At 29.9% G+C, this 24336-nt stretch overlaps 1 protein-coding gene and 1 long non-coding RNA gene across 8 annotated transcripts; one reads left to right on the top strand and one right to left on the bottom strand.

Annotated features, from left to right (window-relative positions):
- The first annotated feature begins 151 nt into the window (after positions 1–151).
- On the top strand, positions 152–24319 carry LOC107999697 (dynein axonemal heavy chain 7-like). Of its 7 annotated transcripts, none has more exons than XM_062076619.1 (52): positions 152–271; positions 356–374; positions 2025–4575; positions 4950–5104; positions 5354–5507; positions 5716–5862; positions 6074–6262; positions 6476–6852; positions 6940–7161; positions 7247–7544; positions 7684–8031; positions 8098–8363; positions 8463–8616; positions 8882–9108; positions 9170–9374; positions 9543–9777; positions 9873–9988; positions 10088–10366; positions 10644–10901; positions 10979–11263; positions 11342–11590; positions 11651–11996; positions 12107–12276; positions 12370–12501; positions 12638–12859; positions 12940–13391; positions 13468–13665; positions 13755–13902; positions 14023–14232; positions 14333–14514; positions 14790–15099; positions 15335–15580; positions 15647–15876; positions 15946–16165; positions 16432–16620; positions 16707–17081; positions 17159–17331; positions 17408–17653; positions 17802–18089; positions 18204–18395; positions 18502–18728; positions 18842–19212; positions 19290–19470; positions 19565–19753; positions 19947–20544; positions 20631–20841; positions 21153–21161; positions 21287–21307; positions 21459–21693; positions 21776–21927; positions 23541–23825; positions 23946–24319. In XM_062076619.1, the coding sequence occupies exons 3-52, from the start codon at positions 4138–4140 to the stop codon at positions 24150–24152; spliced, it is 11817 nt and encodes a 3938-aa protein (XP_061932603.1). In that variant the 5' UTR covers positions 152–271; positions 356–374; positions 2025–4137; the 3' UTR covers positions 24153–24319. The 7 variants fall into 7 exon arrangements, 6 of the variants coding, with proteins under 6 accessions (XP_061932603.1, XP_061932604.1, XP_061932602.1 ...); XM_062076620.1 differs by lacking the exons at positions 152–271; positions 356–374 and having other exon boundaries at positions 844–2331; positions 2422–2737; positions 2858–4575; XM_062076618.1 differs by lacking the exons at positions 152–271; positions 356–374 and adding an exon at positions 844–1228.
- LOC133666312 (uncharacterized) lies at positions 458–6479 on the bottom strand. The gene is made up of 2 exons (XR_009830325.1): positions 6335–6479; positions 458–844 (listed from the first exon to the last, which is right to left on the bottom strand). It is a non-coding gene; the product is annotated as an uncharacterized LOC133666312 (long non-coding RNA).
- Positions 24320–24336: the final 17 nt, after the last annotated feature.

Here is a 24336-nt window from a genome sequence, read left to right as displayed (position 1 = left end):
TGTTTACTTTACATAAATATTCTAAATATATCACAAATGAAAATTAATCGGATTCGAAATCATTAAAGGAGAAATTATGACTGAAGAAAGTAACAATACCGTTTCTTGCAAATGGAGCATGGAAGAACGGGAAAAGATATTAACTACAGGAACGCTAGAACAAAAAAAAGAAGCTTTCAGAGATGATGAAGAATTAATGAAAGAAACAACCAAATTTGTAAGTGATGTTATACAAACGGCGATCTCGGAAGCTTCAAAAAGGAAGATGGAGGTTTGTTATTTTTCGTTTGTAATCTTTATTCAAGACGGATATTGCCGAATGCAAACTATTCATTATGTTAATTTTACGTTTCAGAAAGGTGATGATAGTGAAGGTAATCATAAAAAAAGAATTATATTTGCCAGCAGAGAACGAATCGATTGCATTTCATCAGAAAAGCATATCGTGAAAAAAAGATATATTTTAGATAGATTAAAGATAGATTTTATTTCAAAATTTATTTTTATTCATAATTTTTTTGATAATTAAAATATTTGTCTGTGTAGGAAGTAGATTAAAAGGTATCGGTAGCATCACTGGTTGGAATCGTCGTGCACGTGGATTTTGCAGTCGAATATTCAACGCGCTATGTCCGTGCTTCACTAGCAATGGTAAATCGTAGAGCGTATCGAATTTAGATTACGCGCGATTGTGCAGCCATGTTCAAACATTGTAGCTTTGCATCGCTCTTGTAGCGACTCACTTCCTTAACCTAATCATCAAGTTGATTAGTCATAAATTTCGTTTACACTACTGCTCATGATTATCCGGAAATTTGTTTGCTTCTGGCAGGATGTAATTTAACTACAAAATCATGAAAAAATTAATTTTACTTTTTGTGATTATAACAATACAATAAATTTGGTTAAATTTATATATCATTTCTACGAAAAATCATAATATTGACCAACTGAATATTCATAGTAGTGTACGTGTTATTTATGATAATGTATGATTCCATGTTCGAGGACGGAACGAAAACTTTGCTATCGTTATACTTTGATGTTACAGTATTTCAATATTATTATATTCCAATTGAATTCGAGATTTGGAACTCCATCGATTGATAAATTTCTTAACTTTTTCTCTATTTCATACTATTCAGTATATTCATATTGTTAACTGAATGTTTTGTTTTGTAAAAGACAAGCAATCAACAACATAGGTAGTGGAATAATATATAATAAGGTAAAATATATATTAAGATAATATAAGCGAAGATAAAAGAAAGCAAAAATATAAGGTAACTATTGTTATAACAATTATTGTATCGATCACAGGTTGATATGCATTTTACAATATTAATATATATGTATACAAAAAATTCGATGGATGAGTGAATATCTCAATTTTCATATATTAAAAACGTATGCGTTATATAAATTTTCATATTATATCGAAAATTTCACGAGGAACACGCGTATTAATTCGAGATCTCCAAAGACTCGATTCCTGAAAAATAATCAGGACGTCCTCGTTCATTTTCATTGTTAAATAATTAACGCATGCTCGACATTCAACTCATCCTCTATCTTATCCTCGTGCCCTGTAGTTACGCAGCTATTACATGTAGCAGCAGCCTATAAGATCACTTAGCATGCGTGACGACGCATACTAACGCGTGTCATCGAAACGCGCTCATAGTTTGAATATATCCATCGATATACATCTATTAATGTGATTATATACATACATAATTCATAATATCGTGTTAAATTATTTTTAAAATGTCTCGATACTCTTTTCATATGATGATAATACGGATACAAATATAGAATAATTTAGAGAGTAAATATACATAACCTATCTTTCTAGAAAATCATATATACCAATGTATACCAATTTAGGAAAATTACAGAGATATGTGAAATAGTGTATCGAGACGCGATTATGCACGTTGTAACCACTAGGGATAACACATGCTTAAAATGCTGTTATACTATAATATTAGTATATTATATTATTATATCTATTCTTTTCATAGAATTATTCGCCTGGACACCGTACCGATATCGCTTCACAAGACCGTAATTGTTTGCTGCCTACCAGAATTACCATGTTTTGCCGAGCAACCAATCCTATTGATAAGATAATAGATATCACGAATATTCGTGTATGCAAAATTAAAAGAAATTAGTGAATCGCGGTCAACGGTCGGTTCTTGATCCTATCTGCTATTGGATTTAAACAATTACAATTTTGTATCATAAATTGTCAATAATTTCTACATTATTGATTTATGTTTCTAAAATGTCTTATCAGAATTCTAGTCAATTCGAATATCTATACACGTATGTATGAATGTATATTCGTATACATATATGTGTACTACAACTTATGATATGTAGTTGTTCCCGAATTTGTATTAAAATTTTAATTAGGTATCCTTTCCATAATCTGAGATTACGAAGAGATGTTGATGTCTGAAATATCTTTCTTTGCAATATTGCGTGTTATGAGCGATGGATATGCGATTCTGTTTCCTTTCGTGTCCCTATACGTACTTATATGTACTTAGTTCATCAAACAGAATGCGATTATAAATAATGAAGAAAAAAAAAATGATGTCAATGTGGAAAGAAAATTAATTGTACGTATTTACATCAACTGCTAATCCTTTGTGTAATAATTTTGTGCTAATCAAGAAATAAAAAGAGAAATAAAAATGAAGGAATGAAGATGTACGAGTGAGACAAAGTAAGAAAAATAATGAGAGAGAGAGAGAGAGAGAGAGAGAGAGAGAGAGAGAGAGAGAGAGAGAGAGAGAGAGAGAGAATGAAAGAGAAAGAGATTAACTTAGAGATTATATATATTCAGTGTACAATTACTTGATGTGGGATCAAAAAAAAAAGCCTATTAACTGACAATCAAAAAGAAATGCATTGTACATGCATGGAAATTTATTTACACAAACAAGATTGCAATATCTTTGTTGCGAATTTGTTGTAAGAAACAATCAAATTGATTAAACTTTTCAATTATTACATGGCCGAATCATCAAGACACAATGAAATAATTAATATATAGTATACGTATGCGAGTGCATACGTATATAACTGAAGTTATATGTATGTATGTACAAATAGACGCAATTACTATTCTCGTGCATCTGTAATAAATATACAAATGTAAATAAAATGTCGTTAATAAGTTGTGTGTTAATTGTATTTAAAATTTTTTTAGAAGTTTGATACACATTTACATATGCATGTATATCCAATTAATATTTCTAAAATGAAATAAATTAAATTATAATAGAAATCATTTCACAATTTGGATTCTACTTATGAAAACAAGAAATTATATCATTATTACTTAATGATTTAATTCTTTTAGATGAAGAATAGATTTAGACAATGATAAGTTATTCTTGCAGTATTGTAATTTAATAATTTTTAATAAATTAAGTACAAATAATTTTTAAACAGAGAGAGTTACAATTTAGAAAGACCTGAGATATTGGAAATAAGAAATTATTAAATTATACGTAAATGTAATATATGCAAACTGGTTACCATGGAAAGTTACATATTCTATAGGTTAACAGATGGTTATTGAGAAATCAATTATCACATTGCCTTAAATATACTAAAAAAGTATGACAAGAAGTGTAAAAATAGTTTTTTAAATTAAGAAATAGAAATAATCGACTTTTACCTATTATTACCTATTATTTTTTCTATTTCATTGTTGAAATAGAATTGATGTGTATAGTGATTTGCGTGATTTTAGATTTTATCAAATCGATCAAGAGGAAGTATAATATTCTCTGCTGCTAACCATATATTTGTAAAGAAAGTAGAAAAGAAAATAATTTGTATAAATATAACTTGAGTAATTTTTATAGAACAAAATATGTGTCAATATATTATATGCAAACAACATATCTCCAATGATGTAAATTACAAGATTTGTATTATAGGGATTAAATTTATTTTATAATTTATCTTGATATATTAACTATTAATTTTTATTTATTTTTATTTTTAATTGAATATATTCAACAAAAAATCATAGAAGAAAAAAAATTAAAAAAAAGTGTATGTACATTTTATGAAAACACATGAAAAATCTGTATTGAACGTATAAAGGAAAAAATGCATAAATACACAAAAAATAAATTTAAATATTTGTCACTATGTGAAGAAAGAGTAAAATTTCGAGATCGACTTATTGATGCAATAAAGAGAAAAGTATTGGAAGAAAAAGAAAAGGAAAAAAGAGAGCAGGAATTTTATGAATTTGATATAAAAGAAATAGAAAAAAGGGATGAAGATATAATTATAAAAGACGAAAATGAGATTTTACGATACTATTATTATTTGATACAAGGTATCGATGATGTTTACATAGGATCAATAGATATCAATCTTTTGAAAAATATACTGAACCGTATTCCAACCAAATGGAAAGAAGTATTCAAAAATACTTTAGATAATTTAGTGAAAGAAGTAAAAGATGAATATTTATTCAGTATAAAGAAAGCAGTCATAGAATTCGTTATAGGGGAGTCGCCATATCCCTCGTTATATGAGGTATGAGTTTAAATATTTCTAATCTATAATATTTATATATATACATTTGAAACGTATTATTTAAAGAAGAAAATGTTTTGGATTAGAAGAAATAGATTAGCTTAGGTATTAATTCATTAAGCGTTATAAAATGCAAATTATCAAAAATTAATTTTGACAAGGAAATAAAATATTTCTTAACAATACGAAACTGCGTCTCTCTTAATAAATCTCTTAATAAATACTTGCGTATACTTGCGTACATTGTTATTATAACATTGTACATTCTTGTACAATACGAAAAAAATGAAAGGAAAAATATTAATAATAGGAAGAAGAACGGTGGTTAGTAGGGAAGAAAAGATGAAGATTCAAGAAACTACTATAATTTTCAGTTTGCTGCAATTGAGAAGTTTCAATTTAAAGGAGTACGATTTTCAAAAGAGCATGAAGTTCAATATCATTGGAACAGAGCGAAGATCGAGAGAAAGCTGGTACTATATCATCCTATTATACGACGAATTTTTGATTTGTGGCATCGGGAATTCAGGTTGGTTTCTTGTGCAAACTGTTTCCATAATATTATTCATGGATAAGTTCGATGCACATATTATTAAAGATAAACATATATATATTATATATAAAAAGATTTTTTTTATACATAAAGTTATTAAAGTAAAAGAAAAATTATTCTATTTATTTGGTATAAAAGTTTTGTTTGCGTATATCTAATGAACTTGACATTATAAATTATGAAATATGCAATTCGTTCATTATATATCGTTTAATGATACAACAGTGACTGCAAGCTTTTATGCGAAGTGGAATTGGCAAACCGGGAATATATTACGGATCTTGAAGTATTCGAGAGAACTGTTTCAAAAATGTATCATAAGACAAAGGAGGATCTTCTAAAATATTGGTTACCAAAAATTCAAGCGTTTTTCATTACGGTATTACAAATAATTTATATAATACAAAAGTTCAATTATTGAAGTAAAAATAACGCGATATTTTTACGAACATCGAAATTAGATGAGATATTTTATCTATATTTAATATATTAAATTTTTAAAATCAAAAAATCTTCTATAAGAAATATTATAATATAATGTATTTAAGATATTATTTCATTTTATATATATTACATTGTTCATTAAGGCACTCCATCGAGACGAGTTACCACGTCGAAGCTCTGCAAAGTATCGAAAATTCTTTAATTGCGTCGCTGTCATCATGGAAGAACAATTACGAGGAGTTTTTTTGCGTTCGGTAGAAGAGTTTTTCAATTATCTTCACGACAAAAACGTGAGTTATATTTTTGCAATTGAGAAGAGATTGGAAAGAAAAGAAACCAGGGAAAGAAATCATCATGAAATTATGGCATTCTATTATTAAAATTAGATACCATTTATCTTTTTCCTATTTTATATTCAATTTATCATATTTTGTATTATTATCGTATTGTCGAAAAAGAAACCTAACCTAAAAATTTGATTTATGTTATTATTTATTATAGCAAATGCGTCGTGGCTTTGATATAAAAATAGTAGTACGAAACGAACGGATAATATTCGAACCAACGTTTAGCGGGTTTGTGGAAACGTTTTCGACGATATTAAATTTTTTGCGAGAGACTATTAACGTGTTTCCACGCATTGAAACACTGTTGAATGAAACTTTTGATCCTAATAAAAAATTACTCCAGGTATTCTCTGTTTTGCACTTAACATTTGTTATAACTTATAACGATCAGAAATTGAATTTTGCCTTAACTTACCTTAACCTATTTTTATCGAATGACTCATCTTTACACAAAAGTTTGAAATCCTAAAAGAATTAACGATTGAATTTTCCACTTCAATTTTCACTCTTCTCAAATTTATATACATTTAAATATAACGTTTTCGTATCGTCACAGCCGTATATACCGACAGAATTTTTGAACAAGTGCAAAGAAGACATCGAGCAACTAATCGAGAAAGAAAAAGTTGGCCCGATCGAACATTTGAAAATATTTGATAAGTATGAGAATTTTATAATCGAATTAGAATCGAACAAAGTCGAAGAATTTAAAAAACTCGATACCTCGGAAAACTTCGATAAATATCACGATCTAATAGACTATTACGATCGTTTATCCCGCGATGTAACAATCGAATATACTGAAACTTATTATGTCGGATTTTTCATTCTACGCCGAAAAGATATTGTTAAATATATTTCTATGATGGCACAAAAATTTAAAAATATGTTGGTCACCAAAATGATTAGCGAGTATCAGCAAAAATCTCGAGCGTAAGCGAATTTTATCTTCTCTTTGCTCAAATAAAATTCAAACGTTCCGAATAAATAATCGAAGCATTTTAATGTACACGTTCATAGCGTGGGGAATGAATATCAACGAATCGTGGACCGTGCGCTAACCGTTCCAGCGAACACGAAGGAATTGGTGGAGCTGCGAAAATTCATACATACCACGGAAACAGAAACTATTTCCGAATTAGAAACTCGATTAAGAGAAATTATTAAATATATCGTTATGCTATCGGATTATTCCCTCTTAAGCGCTATCGAGCTTAAACTCAATAATTTCGCTTTCCAATGGTGAGTAAGCGAGAAAAGAAGAAAATGATAAAACGATTATAAAAACGAGGATTCGTTAAATTTTTTATATTTTGTTGCATGCAAGGTTTGACAAGCTTCCGGATATTTTCGAGGAACACAGAAAAATAGTTGCAAGCAAAATTGGAGAATTTCAAAATACTCTTAAGAGGAAAATCGAGCAGTTTACGCGGGATCTCGAGCTGTACGCAAAATATTGCAACGAATTACAGTATTGGGGCAACATAGAAGAGATATTTCGATATAGAGATAAAGCTATATATTTGGAAAACAAATTGATCACAGCGATGGATACGATCGATGAATTTAACGAGGAAGAGGAATTGTTCGGTTGGGAATTGTCCCAATATCCTTTACGGAAAGCGGTAAGTTTGACAGTACTATCCTACCTACCTAACCTAAAATAGCAAAAACTTTATTCAAACAAATTTTATATAATATAATCGTTCTATGCGACGATTATATCCACTGAATTCATTTTTGATGGTTGAATTTATTCGTTAGACAGCCGACAAATTGGTGCCATTTAAAAGATTGTACGATATATCTTGTGACTTTTTAAACAACTACGAAAAATGGATGAATTCGATGATAGGTACTTACGAGCCGGATGAGATCGACATGGAAACAGGAACCGCTTTTCGTACAATCTACAGATTGGAAAAGATTATACAAGAACCGATAGCGAAAAGTCTCGCTGAAACTGTGCGATTAAAGATAGAGGAATTCAAAGAGCACATGCCTATTATATATACTCTTGGAAATACCTCTATGAAGAGCCGTCACTGGGAACAAGTGTCGGAAATTGTCGGCTTTCCTATAAAGATCGACGAGACGATGACACTTGCCAAGGTAAATTATATATATCTTATTTCTTAAATAATAGCGAATAAATATTTTATTCGTAATGCTTTGCAGATTCTTGATTTCAACTTGATGGACTACGTTGCGAAATTCGAAGCAATAGCGGAAGCAGCCACGAAAGAAGGTACCTTGGAAAAATCATTGGAGCGAATGCATCGGGATTGGGAAGAAATATCATTCACTGTTAATCCTTATCGCGATACTGGCACCTATGTAATCGCCAGTGTAGACGAAATACAAATACTCTTGGACGATCACTTGATCAAGACTCAAACGATGAAGAATTCTCTTTATATCAAACCATTCGAAAAAGAGACGTTGTTAGTAGTCGTTTTTTTTTCTTTCTTTTCTTTTACTTCTCTTTTTTTCAATTAACAACGATTCAATGCGCACTCCAATTACAATTCTTTGTCATTTAGAGAATGGGAGGCCAAACTATTATTGTTACAAAACATCATGGATTATTGGTTAATAGTACAATCAACGTGGATGTATCTGGAACCGATATATTCGTCACCCGATATTCAAAAGCAAATGCCAGAGGAAAGTCGACGTTTTAGTGCTGTGGACAAAGTACATAATTTACATATATCATTTATTCCTACTTTTTAAGAACTTGCACACGATCAATAATATTGTCAATAATATCGATAATAAGTATTGATCGTGTATAATTTTATTGACTTGGATTGAATTGATATTATTATAAAGCCTTATTGACGATATTATTTTCAATATTATTGATCGTGCGAATTCTTTTATTTGAAAGCGCAATTTAATTCTTACATGAGACAAGGAAAGAGAAAAAGAATTGTTGATTAACTGCTTGTTCGTATAGATTTGGAAGGAAATTATGTCAATTGTAGTGGAGGATCCTCGAGTTATGTCAGTCGTTGCAATCGATAAAATGCTGGAAAAACTTAAGAAATGTACAAACTTGCTAGATTTAATACAGAAAGGACTTACCGCCTATTTGGAAAAGAAAAGATTATACTTTCCACGATTCTTTTTCTTGTCGAATGATGAACTCTTGGAAATATTATCGGAAACAAAAGATCCTACCAGGTATAATTTTAACAAAGCATTAAATTATTCTTTTAATTCTTATCTTTCTATTTATTGTCAGAGTTCAACCGCATCTAAAGAAATGCTTTGAAGGAATTGCAGAAGTTAAGTTTACCGAGTATGATTATATAATAACAGCTATGAGATCTTCTGAAGGAGAGGAAATTGTCCTTGAGGTCACTATTGATACAATGGCTGCTCGAGGTCAAGTTGAAAAATGGTTACTCGAGCTTGAATTTGCTATGAAGAAAAGCGTTAAAGCACAAGTAAGATACGAATCGTTGAAACGATAATGATTCGATCGAAAATTTAGAGAATAATAATCAAGAAAAGAAACATATTCATTTCAATTTTCTCATAGAAAAGAAATAAGATTTTTTTAATATACATACATATGTATATAACATACAAATGTATTAATATATTTTTAACAGGTAATTCGAGCAAAGGATGCATATTTAATAGAGGTTAGAACGCAATGGGCTTTACATTGGCCCGGTCAGACTATTCTCTGTATCAGTAAACTTTATTGGACAACCGATGTGACAGCGGCCTTATCAAAATCTTTACAAGCTGTAAAAGATTACATTGATGTTTGTACACACGAATTGAACGAAATAGTAAAATTAGTACGTGGTAAATTAACAAAACAGAACCGTGTAACATTAGGTAATAATATATGAAATATTGTGTATAAAAAGTAATGTAAAATTTTTAAATCGTACTTATATAATGTAATGTAACTTGTTCATAAAATGTAACAGAGGCATTAGTTACAATGGACGTCCACAGTCGAGATGTTGTATCTGGATTGTACGAAAAACGAATTTCCCAACCGACGAATTTCCAGTGGTTGGCTCAATTAAGATACTATTGGATAGTAAATAGACATAATAATAGAATATAAAAAAATACATAAAATACAAACAATCTCATGATCGCCTGTAAACATTATTATTTTTATTATGTCCTCTTTTAGGAAGATAATTTATGGTCAACGATGATAAATACGTCTTTAAGATACGCATACGAGTATCTGGGCAACACATCTAGGTTGGTCATAACACCGTTAACGGATAGATGCTATCGAACTTTATTCAGTGCTCTAAGCTTGCATCTTGGTGGTGCGCCTGAAGGTCCAGCCGGAACTGGGAAGACTGAGACTACTAAAGATTTAGCTAAGGCTGTAGCCAAGCAATGTGTTGTATTTAATTGTTCAGAAGGTTTGGATTACATAGCTTTGGGTAAATTTTTTAAGGTAAATTACTTCACATTATTATCTTTCATGCATTATATTCAATACTTTCATATTTTACCTCTTTCAAATTTTACAATTCTGATATTATTATACTTGCTATACGTATTATTATAACATGAACTATATAATATGTATGTATAATAACTATATATATTTCATCTCGATCAAATTTATTTTACAATTGTGATATTATTATATTTATTGTACGTGTATTATAATGAAATAATTAAATAAAAAAATAACGTGTATAACACGAATGATATAATATGTATTATAGGGGTTGGCAAGTACCGGAGCATGGTCTTGTTTCGATGAATTTAATCGAATCGATTTGGAAGTATTGTCAGTGGTGGCGCAGCAAATCTTAACAATTCAACGAGCCATTAATGCTGGACACGATTCAATAATTTTTGAAGGTACCGAGATCTCGTTAGATCCTACCTGTGCTGTTTTTATTACGATGAATCCCGGTTATGCTGGAAGAACTGAGCTTCCTGATAACTTGAAAGCGCTATTTAGGCCAGTTGCAATGATGGTACAGACAGATAATTTCTAAAACTTTTTATTAGAATTTTTTTAGCAAGAAAAAATTAATTTTTCTTCGTTCTCCAGGTGCCAGATTATGCTTTAATCGCCGAAAATACGTTATACTCGTACGGATTTTACGAGGCACGACCACTCTCCGTAAAGATCGTAACAGCTTACACGTTATGCTCGGAACAATTGTCCAGTCAAAATCATTACGATTATGGAATGAGAGCGGTGAAATCCGTTTTGATAGCTGCTGGTAACTTAAAAATAAAATATCCGGATGTGGATGAGAATATTTTAATACTGCGCAGTATCAAAGACGTTAATTTACCCAAGTTTCTTAGCGAAGACTTACCATTATTCAACGTATATATATCACTTTATTGTTTAATTCAAAATTTGTTTCTTTACTCGTTTTCTTAGTCCCGTTCTTATTCGATTTAGGGTATCACATCCGATCTATTTCCTGGTGTGATACTTCCAGAGGCCGATTATACCGATTTGAATTTGTGTATCACAGACGCTTGTACAACGACCAATTTGCAATGTACACCATGGTTTTTGGAGAAAATACATCAAATTTTCGAAATGATGATCGTTCGTCATGGATTTATGATCGTCGGCTTTCCATTCGCTGGAAAAACAGAAGCGTATAGGACTTTAGCTAATGCATTAACCCTTTGCGAAGAGAGGGTAAGTTCCTTACTTGTTACAAGTACAAAATAGATTTATATATATATATATATATTTTAGAATTTAATGAATGAACGTAGAGTAGAAACTTTCGTGATGAATCCTAAAGCAATTACATTGGGTCAATTGTACGGTCAATTTGATCCTGTATCTTACGAATGGACTGATGGTGTTTTGGCAATTAGTTATCGTGCTTTCGCAACATCGACCACTCCAAATCGCAAATGGTTGATATTTGACGGTCCAATAGACGCGGTATGGATAGAAAGTATGAATACCGTATTGGATGACAATAAAAAGCTTTGTCTAATGAGCGGAGAAATTATCCAATTAGCACCATATACCAATTTAGTGTTCGAGACGATGGATTTGGAACATGCCTCACCGGCAACAGTTTCTCGTTGCGGTATGTTTTTCGTTATTATCGTTATCTTAATTATTATTCCCTATTATTCTCTATTCCAATGAATATTATAAGGATATTTAATGTTTGAATTTTTTCTTGTTTGAATTTAGGCATGATCTACATGGAACCAAATGATCTTGGCTGGGATCCTTTACTTCAATCTTGGATAAATACTCTTCCTGTTGTTATAAGTCCATGGTTAAGAAACTTTATATACGAGTCATTATTTCGAAGATTTTGCGATCCTATACTTTATTGGTTACATCAGGGTAACACCGAAGTTTGTATTTTTAAAGCTTTTCGTTTTTTTTCAGTTTATTTATTCCATATGTAAGTACTCGGATTGATCAAGTATAATTTTTCAACTTTATAGATAATATGTCCCATGCAGGATACAAATCTTGTACGTTCACTGACCTATCTGATGGATTGTTTTATCGATGAATATCACGATGAAAAAATTGCCAAAAATATCGATGAATTAGATCTTCGAGCACAAATCGAGGTTAGATTGTTATACATATACGTATATTTTAACCTTCAAATAAGATTATAACCTTCAAATAATAAGAAATATAAAATATAATTCTCTTATTTATTCTAACATAAATCAAATTCAAATTTATGAATTTATTTTTCAGGGTTCATTTTTCTTTTCTTGTATATGGGGTCTGGGAGGTAATGTGCATACAAAATCGAGAGAAAACTTTAGCAATCTCTTCCGTGGTTTTCTCGAAAAAACTTTTCCTCCTGATTTGATAAAAAGTTATAAATTGAAAGCCCCAATAGATCCACCTTTAAAGCCATATATATTTCTTATGCCACGATATGGTCTGATTTTTGATTATAGATTCATCAAAGAGGTAAGTTATGTTTAATCGATATATACGATTTCGAAATAATTAAAACAATTTTTTTTATCATTACGTAACGATACGATTAGGGCAAAGGAAAATGGAAACTGTGGTCCGATGATTTGATCGATAGTCCACCAATCCCTCGAGACATACCTGTGAACCAAATAATAGTGCCTACTGTCGAGACGATACGATACATAGCTTTATTTCGTTTATTAGTAGGAAATAAAAAACCTGTGTTGCTTGTGGGTCCAACCGGAACGGGAAAATCAGTTTATATAATCGATTTTCTATTGAAGAAAAATAATCCTCAGGACAATAAACCGTTGATCATAAATTTTTCCGCACAAACTACGGCGAATCAGACTCAAGACACAATTATGGGAAAGTTAGATAGACGACGGAAAGGTGTTTACGGAGCGCCGATAGGCAAAAAGTGGATCATTTTTGTTGATGATCTTTCAATGCCATTGAGAGAAATTTACGGGGCGCAACCTCCAATCGAGTTGTTACGACAATGGCTAGATCACGGAGAATGGTGAAAAAATTTCTTTGGATCCTGTTTGTTAATTGATATATACATATAGTATAATATAGTTTCAAATTTGTCGCAGGTTCGATAGAAAAGAAAGAACCATGATAAAATTGATCGATGTACAGCTAATGTGTGCCATGGATCGACCATATCGTGGTGGAAAAGATGTTACACCTCGATTTAAAAGGCATATGGTCGTTTTAGCAATATCAGAGTTTGAAGACGAAGTAATGTTTACGATATTCAGTAAAATCTTTCTTTGGCATCTTGACACCAGGTGAGATATAAATTTTCTTCTTTTTCTCTGTTACTATATAAATCTTTTCTTTTCTTTTCTTTCGTAAACAAAATTAATTTTTTTTTTAGAGGATTCAGCAAGGATTTCGACCCATGTATGGAAGAAGTTGTTATGGGTACGTTAGATGTGTACAAGGAAAGTCTAATTAATCTTTTACCAACTCCAGCCAAGTGTCATTATGTCTTCAATCTTCGTGATTTCTCCAAAGTGATACAGGTTCCTTTAATTTTAAAAGTGTTTTTCTGCTGTCAATAGTATTTTTGTTTTTATTATTTTTTTTATTATTTTTTGATCTATTTCATATATATAATAATAATTAATTTGAATATTGTATAGGGCGTGCTATTGTCAGTGCCAGAAACTACACAAACTATATCCCACATGAGGAGACTTTGGGTTCACGAGATACTTCGAGTGTTCGGAGATCGTTTAATAGATCAATCCGATATTTCTTGGCTTGTGAAGCAAATACGTGTTACTCTAGCAAACCGAATGCTCGTGGATATAGATGATTTGTTTGAAGATCTTATTATTTCACGCGACAAAGTAAATCTTTTTTTAATCTAATGTTTTAACCTAATTTCTTTTTTTTAATATCATTATACATCATTGCTTTATTGCATATATCTATTTCTTTTAAACCAAGCCTGAATTAATCACCGACTTAGAACTTCGAAATTTAATATGTTGCGACTTCGCGGACACGAAAGCGGAGATACGACTTTATCAAGAGGTTCAGAATCTTGAAGAGTTACGAGAAGTAGTAGAAAATTATTTGTCTGAATATAATACGGTGTCAAGAAAGCCGATGAATTTAGTCTTATTTCGGTAAGTGTATCGTACTTGTGACGTGGACGAATATATTTGAGGATAAAATTCTTGAAAATTTTTCTCATGATCTATTTATCCATAAATTTGACAATTTTAATCACTCTGAACGTTCAATTAGATGTACTAAAATACTTTCGAGAACAATTCGAAAAGAATTTTCTTTTCAAATGAATATACGTACATATTCATGCGTATGATTTAAAAGGTTAGTAAAGATTAAAAATTAAATTTAAATTTTGATTAAAAATCTTTTCGAATATGCTAACTTTTAGATATGCTATCGAACATTTGTCTCGAATTTGCCGTATTATCAAACAACCACGAAATCACGGACTTCTTGTCGGAGTTGGAGGTACAGGAAGACAATCGTTAACTAGGTTAGCTTCACATATATGCGATTATGAGGTTTTTCAAGTTGAAGTCACTCAAGTATACGGAATGGCCGCATGGCACGAGGATGTAAAAGCAATTTTAAGACGCGCCACTGCCACTGATCTTCATTCTACCTTCCTCTTTTCCGATACCCAAATTAAAGAGGAAAGTTTCCTCGAAGATATCAGTAATTTGCTCAATTCTGGAGAGGTAAATTAAATAAAATTATTCGTAAACATAGATTCTATAGAATTGAAGACAAATTTTGACAATGTAAATTCTAAGGAATTATAAAATAATACGAAAAAAATAATTATAGTTGTTATAATAATAATTAATATAATAATAATATAATAATAATTAATATAACAATAAAATTTATTGATAAAAAAAAATTGAACAATATTTTTGACTCTTATGCTTTGAATTTAATATTCTAATTTAGATACCAAACATATTTAACATCGATGAATTAGCAGAAATATACGAACAAATGAAGCAAATAGATAGACAGCGGGATCGAGCACTACAAACGGATGGAAGCGCGGTGGCTCTGTTCAATCTTTTTGTTGAGATAACACGTGATCAACTCCACATCGTTATAGTAATGTCTCCTATAGGAACTAATTTCCGAAATAGGATCAGAAAATTTCCAGCACTAGTGAATTGTTGTACCATCGATTGGCTTCAGGTATTTTTTCATACAATAATAATGAAAATAACAATAATGTGTATGATGATAATTATAATATAACAGCCATGGCCGCCAGATGCCCTGTTAGCAGTTGCAACTAGATTTTTATCAGCGATAGAACTTACGGATAATGAAAGAAGCGCCGGTATCGACATGTGTCAATACTTTCATGTTTCCACCGAAAATTTGAGCACAGAATTCTTAAACCGGTTAGACAGATATGTTTACGTCACTCCAACTTCGTATCTTGAAATGATAAATACATTTAAATATTTATTAACCAAAAAACGAGAGTAAGTAATACTATTGAATAAATAATTGGTTCGAATTGTTTTTTTTTTTTAAATTTTTCAATATAATAGGGAAATAATAAACGCGAAAACTCGATACGAACGTGGTTTGGAACAGTTAGACGATACGCAAAAACAAGTCGTAATGATGCAAGATATGCTTAAGTTATTACAACCGCAACTAATAACCGCCACTCAAGACGTTGAAAGGATGTTACTTGAGGTTGAAAAAGAAAGTCACGATGTTGAAGAATTTGAGAAAATTGTAAAAATTGACGAAGCTGCAGCCGCGGTCAGTAAATACATCCTATATATTTAGCTATAATAATGATATATTTCAAAATTGAAATTTTCGAGTTATTGTCATAGAGTTATTTTTTCGCTTGTATTTTGTATTGGTAAAGTATTATAAGTATTGATAACTATATTTTACTTATAGCAAATAATAATCATATATGTAGTATAGTATATATAAAAATTAAAATCCATTTAAAAAAAACATTTATACTTGATAAAGTATTGATCAATTGATAATACCGCTTAAATCTATGTTTTTAGGTTTATGCAAATGAAGCGGCCGCAATTAAAGCTGAATGTGATGCCGATTTAGCTCAAGCATTGCCGATTCTAAGACGTGCGCAAAGCGCTTTGGATACTCTGACAACAGCTGATATTGCTATAGTAAGAGCAATGAAGAAACCACCAGGAGGAGTGAGATTAATCCTCGAAAGCGTTTGCGTTCTCAAGGTTGATAACTTATTATGTTCACTAACGTTACGGATCGATCATTTCCTTTTTTTTTTTCCTTTTCTTTATTTCTTCACATTGCATAGCAAATCAAACCAGAGCGAGTTCAACAACCTGATGGTACATATATCGAGGATTATTGGAGGTCGTCCCTAAGAATGTTGAGCGATGCAAGATTTCTCGATTCGTTGCTCAATTTTGATAAGGATAATATCCCCGATCACGTGATTGAAAAAATCCGGAAACAATACTTGACCAATCCGGATTTCGATCCTGAAAAAATAAAGAAAGTATCCACGGCATGCGAGGGATTATGTCGATGGGTGTTTGCAATGTCTGAATACGATATAGTGACGAAAATGGTTGCTCCCAAGAGAAAAGCTCTAGCAGAGGCGCAGAGCGTTTACGACAAAGCCATGGAAACTTTGGAAGCGAAACAAAAACAACTTCGACAAGTACAGGTATGCAAGTTTTCGCAAATGTGTGATAGTTTTCAATTGTGAAATATTTTATATATAAAACGAAACATTTTGTATAGGAAAAATTAAAAATATTGGAAAATCTTTTGGAAGAAAGGAGAGCAGCTTTTCAAGAAATGTCTGATAAAGTGATGGATTGCGAAACAAAATTAAAACGTGCGGAAGATTTAATTGGAGGATTAGGCGGAGAATACACGCGTTGGTATGAAACCGCAATAGCTTTGGGAGAAAGGTAAAATTCACGTACAATACATGCATCCATATATATTTCGAGCTAAATGAGTTATTACAAGTTTATTGTTTCATAGATACCATCGATTAATGGGTGATATTATAATTGCTTCTGGTATTGTTGCATATTTGGGTCCTTTCACAATGCCTTTTCGAATTCAACAAATTGTTCTATGGGTGGAACGATGTACCAATTTACAAGTGATTTGCACTTCAGATTTTCAGCTACGTGATATACTTGGAGATCCAGCTTTAATTAGATCTTGGAATATTTTTGGACTTCCAAATGATGCATTTTCCATCGATAATGGCATTATTATTAAGTAAAATATTCTATTTGTGTTTTTTCGTTTTCCAAATCTTCTTATACAAACCAGAAAATATATATTCTCCTTTTTTTTTGTCTCTTTAATAATTTCTTTTATAATGTTTATGTGATTAAATAATAATACTAAAAAATTTACGTTTTAGAAATTCAAGAAGGTGGCCATTGATAATAGATCCTCAAGGTCAAGCCAATAGATGGATAAAAAACATGGAAAAGGAGAATAACTTGAATATTATTCGGTTAACTCAAGCTGATTATGGACGAGCATTGGAAAATGCATTGCAATTTGGACAACCAGTATTGCTAGAACATATTGGCGAAGAACTGGATGCTATACTTGAACCGATTTTACTTAAGGAAACATTTAGACAAGCTGGTGCAATCTGTATAAAATTTGGTGATGCGATTATTGAATACAATGATAACTTTAGGTACTTTTTTATAATAATTTTGATATTACAATAATATTAAAGTATATGACGAAATAAAGTAGATTATTTATTATAACGGCAATAATTATTATTATTAATTTGTTTTGTTTTTAGATTCTACATCACTACGAGATTAAGAAATCCACATTATCTACCAGAAATAGCAGTTAAAGTAACACTATTGAATTTCATGATAACACCAACAGGATTAGAAGATCAGTTATTGGGTATTGTCGTAGCAAAGGAAAGACCAGATTTGGAATCGGAAAAAAACATTTTGATTGTGCAAGGAGCCGCGAACAAGAAGTATGTTTAGCTTTAATATTATAAATATGCATTTAAGATACTATTTAAGGCTTCTGTTTCTATATATTTTTCATCAATTCTTTTTTTTATTATTGTTGCAAATTAGATTGTTAAAAGAAACGGAAGACAAAATTTTGGAAGTATTATCGGCAGCTGAAGGTAATATATTAGAGGATGAAGAAGCGATAAATATTTTAACATCGTCTAAAAATTTAAGCGACGAAATTCAAATAAAACAAGCGGTAGCTGAACAGACAGAAAAGTCAATCGACCAAGCTAGATTGGAATACACTCCTATCGCAATATATTCAACCGTATTATTTTTTACCACTGGTAATAAGTTTGACATTATATTATTTTTTTCTTTTGATCATACAGATGTGTGTATTTCTTATTTTCATTTTATTAATTGATAAAAAACAATAAAAAATACGAATTTGTTTCAGCTATGTTAATAAATATCGATCCAATGTATCAATATTCGTTATCATGGTTCGTAAATTTATTCGAATTGGCTATTGATCATACAGAACCAGCGGACACTGTTGAAAATCGACTAAGAGATCTTACAAAATATTTCACATATTCTCTTTATGCAAATGTTTGTAGATCTTTATTCGAGAAAGATAAGCTATTGTTTTCTTTCTTATTGACGTTCAATTTGCTAGAACAACGAGGACAAATTTCTCGAGCACATTGGGGATTTTTACTATCGGGTGGACTCGCTATCGAAAATCCACATATAAATCCAACAACATGGCTACCGACTAAACAATGGAATGAATTATGCAATCTTGATGAAGTCGAGAATTTTTTGGTTAGTTTGTGAATGATATTCAACTTAAAAAAAAATATTATTTATAAAAATTTAATTTTCAATCGTTATTTCTTTAGGGTATTCGAATAACATTTACTGAAAATACTAGAAAGTGGAAAGAATTATTCGATGCTAGAGAACCGCAAAATGCGGACATCCCTTATCCATTTCACGATGTGAATCTATTTAAAAGATTGTTGATATTAAGATGCATTCGTCCTGATAAAATCATTCCTGCAGTGCAAAATTTTGTAGCAGGTATTGATATTTAATTTAACTCGTGTATGCTTGAAATTAATATGTTATATTTACGTATTATAATATAACACATATAATGTCGAATTATTTTCAGATGAACTTGGCGAACAATTTATTATACCACCACCATTCGATTTGGCCTCATCTTACGCTGATTCGAACAGCTGCATTCCATTGATATTCATATTAACACCTGGTACAGATCCAGCGCAATTGTTACTCTCGTTTGCAAATGAACAAGGTTACGGCGTGAGTCGTCTTTTTTACATTTCTCTTGGTCAAGGTAATTGCTTATTTCTAATGAAATTTTTTAATCAACAATTAAATATTTTTAAGAAAGTTTGAAAAAAAGGGATATAGGTGAAAAAATAAAAAGAAAATAAGGGATATATAGGGATATATAGGTGAACAAATAAAAGGAAAAAAAGAAGAAAAAGAAAGAATAATTAAAAATAAATTTGATGTATATTCGGTAGGACAAGGACCAATTGCCGAAGAAATGATTCAATCAGCTGTTATTGTTGGTAATTGGATCGTTTTGCAAAACTGTCATTTGGCAATTAGTTGGATGGCAACTTTGGAAAAAATTTGTGAAGGCTTTATGCCAGATACAATCCATCCAGAATTTCGTTTGTGGTTGACAAGTTATCCGTCAGAACATTTCCCCTCCCTGGTTTTGGAAAGCAGTATAAAAATGACTAACGAACCACCTAAAGGTCTAAGAGCTAATATTATTAGATCGTACTTGAGTGATCCAATCAGCGATCCGGACTTTTTCGAATCTTGCGTACAAACTGAGTATTTCAAAAAACTTCTTTACTCCTTGTGTTTCTTCCACGCTGTGATTCAAGAGAGAAGAAATTTTGGTCCGATTGGTTGGAATATTACGTACGAATTCAACGAGACCGATCTTCGAATCAGTGTTTTACAATTACATCTTTTTCTCGATGAATTCCCGGATGTGAGATTCGATGCACTCAAGTATTTGACCGGAGAATGTAATTATGGTGGAAAAGTAACGGATAGTTGGGACCGCAGAACTTTAAATACTATCTTGATGAAATTTTATTGCGAGTAACTTCATATTTTTATATTTTTATTTACATTCGATTAAATAAAATGAAATAATTTTCTGCATAACATGATTATTGACTTTTTAGAGAGCTACTTACTGAGAAGCGTTATTATTTCGATGATACCTCAACGATTTATTATTGTCCAATTGTAAGAGAATATGAAGCTTTTTTGGAATACACAAGGAATTTGCCCTTAATTACTCCACCAAGTGTCTTTGGTATGAACGAAAATGCTGATATTATTAAAGAGCAACAAGAAACGGATCTTTTATTTTCATCACTTCTATTAACTCAGGTAATTTACTAATTCATTTTGATATGTTGTTATTTTATATCTTTTTACACTTACACAGAATTCATTAATCAGATTAAAAATGTTTACGCATAGTGAAATTTTTATGAATATGATTAAAAAAATAAAATTTAAATAAAGATTTTCCTTTTTTTTCAAATGCACATTTGAATATTTTTAATTTCTTTTTATATTTCTTTTTTTTTTTTTGCATATCATGTGCATTATGTAGATTTCTATACATTTAAATTTTGTATAAGTTTATTCATTATATTGATAATTTAATATAATCTGTATATGGCAACCTTATTCAGGATCGTTTGGTATGTATTATTATTATACAATAAGTACAAATAAATTGTGCGAAAATTATACTTATATTTAAGATTTTTATAATTTTCTATTTTTATAAGTATGTCTTTGTTTCCTTGTATTTTTGCTAAATTAGGATCTCTGGCAATTAAAACAGGTTAGTAAATTCATATCGTTCAAATATATATTACAAAGAATTTATGACAATATTTCTTGATATAAAAATGTTTGAATGATAATCAAAATTAAAATTCAATTAAATTCTATATTTCTATACTATTCTATAATTCTACTTTTTATCTTTTTAGGAAAGAATTAAAACTGGAACAGGAGAAGATATTAATAATGAAATAGTGCTTAGAATGGCGAATGATATTTTAAAAAAATTACCGGAAGATTTTAATATTGCAGCAGCGCTCAGAAGATATCCAATGTCTTATAGACAAAGTATGAATACTGTATTAGTACAAGAAATGGGAAGATTTAATAAACTTCTTGGCTATATAAGAATGAGTTTAGAAAATATCATAAAAGCTATAAAAGGTTTCTGTGATTTTGTCAAAATTTCCATGTATATTATATTTTTAGTCAACTCATATTCTCATTTATTTATATGCATACATAGGTCTTGTTGTCATGTCATTTGAACTAGAAGATGTTTATGACGCAATTTTAACTAACAAAATACCTTGTTTATGGCAACAATATTCATATCCATCCTTAAAACCACTTGGTAGTTACGTACTTGATTTATTAAATCGCATAATTTTTCTTGAAGTAAGATATTACGTTTTCTGAATTTATTTTTATAATTAGTGATTGGTTATTTAAATTAGAATCCATTCTATCGATTTCAATTATTAAAATGTATTAAAAGAATCAATAATTAGGAATAATGTTCTTTTAAATATATATATTTACACAGAGTGCCATTCTAATTCGAACATTTTGAATATCTTATTTATTATTGATAAAAGAATTACTCTTATTGAGAAAAAAATATCAGAGAAAAATATTATTTTATTCAAAAATAAAAAAAAAATAAAATCTGCAATTTGAAATATTTGAATGTTTATTTCAATAAAAGAAAAAATAACAAGTGTAAATCATGAGATATTAAAATGCTAAAACAAACAATATATGCGTGCATGCAATCATCATATTAATAAATGCATGTTAAATATATGTTCATATCTTTGCATTTTATTTAATTATTCTTATTTTTTCAGAATTAATTGTATTTATATATTATGTATTATTACATTCATTCCTCTGTAATATTTAACAATTAATATTAAAATATTTATAAATGTTGTTCGTGAGCGCTTGTCTCGCTTTGCTCGTGAGATTTATAAACAGCTTATTCGAAAATTCTTTATAGAAATCCCTTTTTATTATTATCGTTCGCAGATTTCTATTAAGCCTAAATAAAAATTGAGAAGACTGTCATTTTTAAGAATTTAGTCGACGTTTTTAATTCTTTTTGACACTTTAGTCTGCCTGGAGTAGAGCTCGATCCCAAGAGTGACATGCTTTAAACACGGCTGATTCAACGGCAACCAACATCATTCTAATTCAACTCTAACTTAGGAGTATTGCGAGTCAGATATTGACTGATGTTATTGTTATTATTGTGCTCCACCGAGAAACTGAGATCCTTCCAATTGAACTAAGAAAGGATTTTTTGAGGGCATGAATTTTATGGTGGACACATCGAAGCTGACCGCTGGATGCGACAATAGTTTCTTTATAATTATGCTCTGAGGATACGATTACCTGCTATGAGAAATATTGTGAGAAACTCTGCTTTCTTATAGACACGCGCACTGCACGTCTAATCGCTTATACACCACTCATTTTAAGAAATAGAATTAACAATCATCAGCACCAGCTTTTTTCACACATACACACTTCAGTCGAAAAAGTATTCGACATATATATACACTTAAATCCATTACAATACTGCGAATGTGAACAAATATCATATTTATGATATGTTATAAAATAGGAATAAGATATATGTATGTAAAAATTTACTTATATTCGCATATATTTATATTTTTACATCGATAAGTTTTTATCAATGTATATACGTATAATTTTCATGAATATTGAAATTTCGTTTACATATCTTATTATTTGTTTCTTCTTATTTAAAATAATATATATTAAAAAATGTATTTCGAAAATTTAAAAAGTTTAATAGTAATTCATGAAATTAGAATATTAAATTTGAAAAATTGAATGGTTGTAATCAATGGAATAGATTCTAATATGATTAATTAAACAAATTATTGCAAAAAATTTAAATTATTTTAATAATTTTTAATCAATATTTTTAATTATCAATTTTAAAAATTATATACATATATATATAAAATTTATTGTAGGAATGGTATGAAAAAGGACCACCAGTTGTATTTTGGATGTCAGGATTCTTTTTTACTCAAGCATTTCTAACAGGAAGTAGACAAAATTATGCTAGAAAATATCAAATTCCTATAGATCTTTTGGTTTTTGATTATCTCGTATTACAATTTGAAAGAACACCTACAGTTCCTCCTGATGATGGAGTATACATATATGGATTATTTTTAGATGGCGCTAGATTTAATAAAGAAGAAATGATTTTAGATGAAAGTTTTCCAAAAGTACTTTACGAACCTATGCTTCCTGTACGTATTTATATAATATATATATATTTTTAATATATCTGTTATATTCTTTATTTATTTATTCTTTATTATTTTTCATTGTATTTCACGTTTTATAATTTATTATTATTATCGTTCTAGATATGGTTTATACCTATAAAAAAAGAAGATATAAAAGAAAGAACAATATATTCATGTCCTGTATATAAAACTTCTGAAAGACGAGGAGTTTTATCTACCACCGGACATTCAACAAATTTTGTTATCGCTATATCTTTACCTACATTAAAATCGTCAGAACATTGGATTTTGAGAGGAGTTGCGTTACTTTGTCAACTTTCTGAATAAATTTTTCATTTTTTTCTTAGATTTTTCTTAATTTTTTAAAAAAAGAATAAATAAATTTCTAATTTAAAAAAAAGATTTAAATTTGAAATAAAATAAAAAAATGTTTATTATGAATATAAATTATATGCATTACAAATATTCAAAAAATAAAAATTGTATGTATAAAATTATTAAATTATTTTTG

This window comes from Apis cerana, linkage group LG6, assembly GCF_029169275.1.
Source record: "Apis cerana isolate GH-2021 linkage group LG6, AcerK_1.0, whole genome shotgun sequence".
NCBI lineage: Eukaryota > Metazoa > Arthropoda > Insecta > Hymenoptera > Apidae > Apis > Apis cerana.
Note: the sequence above shows the minus strand (reverse complement) of the source record. Positions and strands in the feature narration are given on the sequence as shown.

Coding starts and splice junctions, on each gene's coding strand:
- LOC107999697 (XM_062076619.1), top strand. CDS start 4,138: ATGCATAAATACACAAAAAATAAATTTAAATATTTGTCACTATGTGAA. Junction 9,989..10,087: donor AATTAAGATACTATTGGATA/GTAAATAGACAT, acceptor GTCCTCTTTTAG/GAAGATAATTTATGGTCAAC. Junction 16,166..16,431: donor TTGACGAAGCTGCAGCCGCG/GTCAGTAAATAC, acceptor CTATGTTTTTAG/GTTTATGCAAATGAAGCGGC.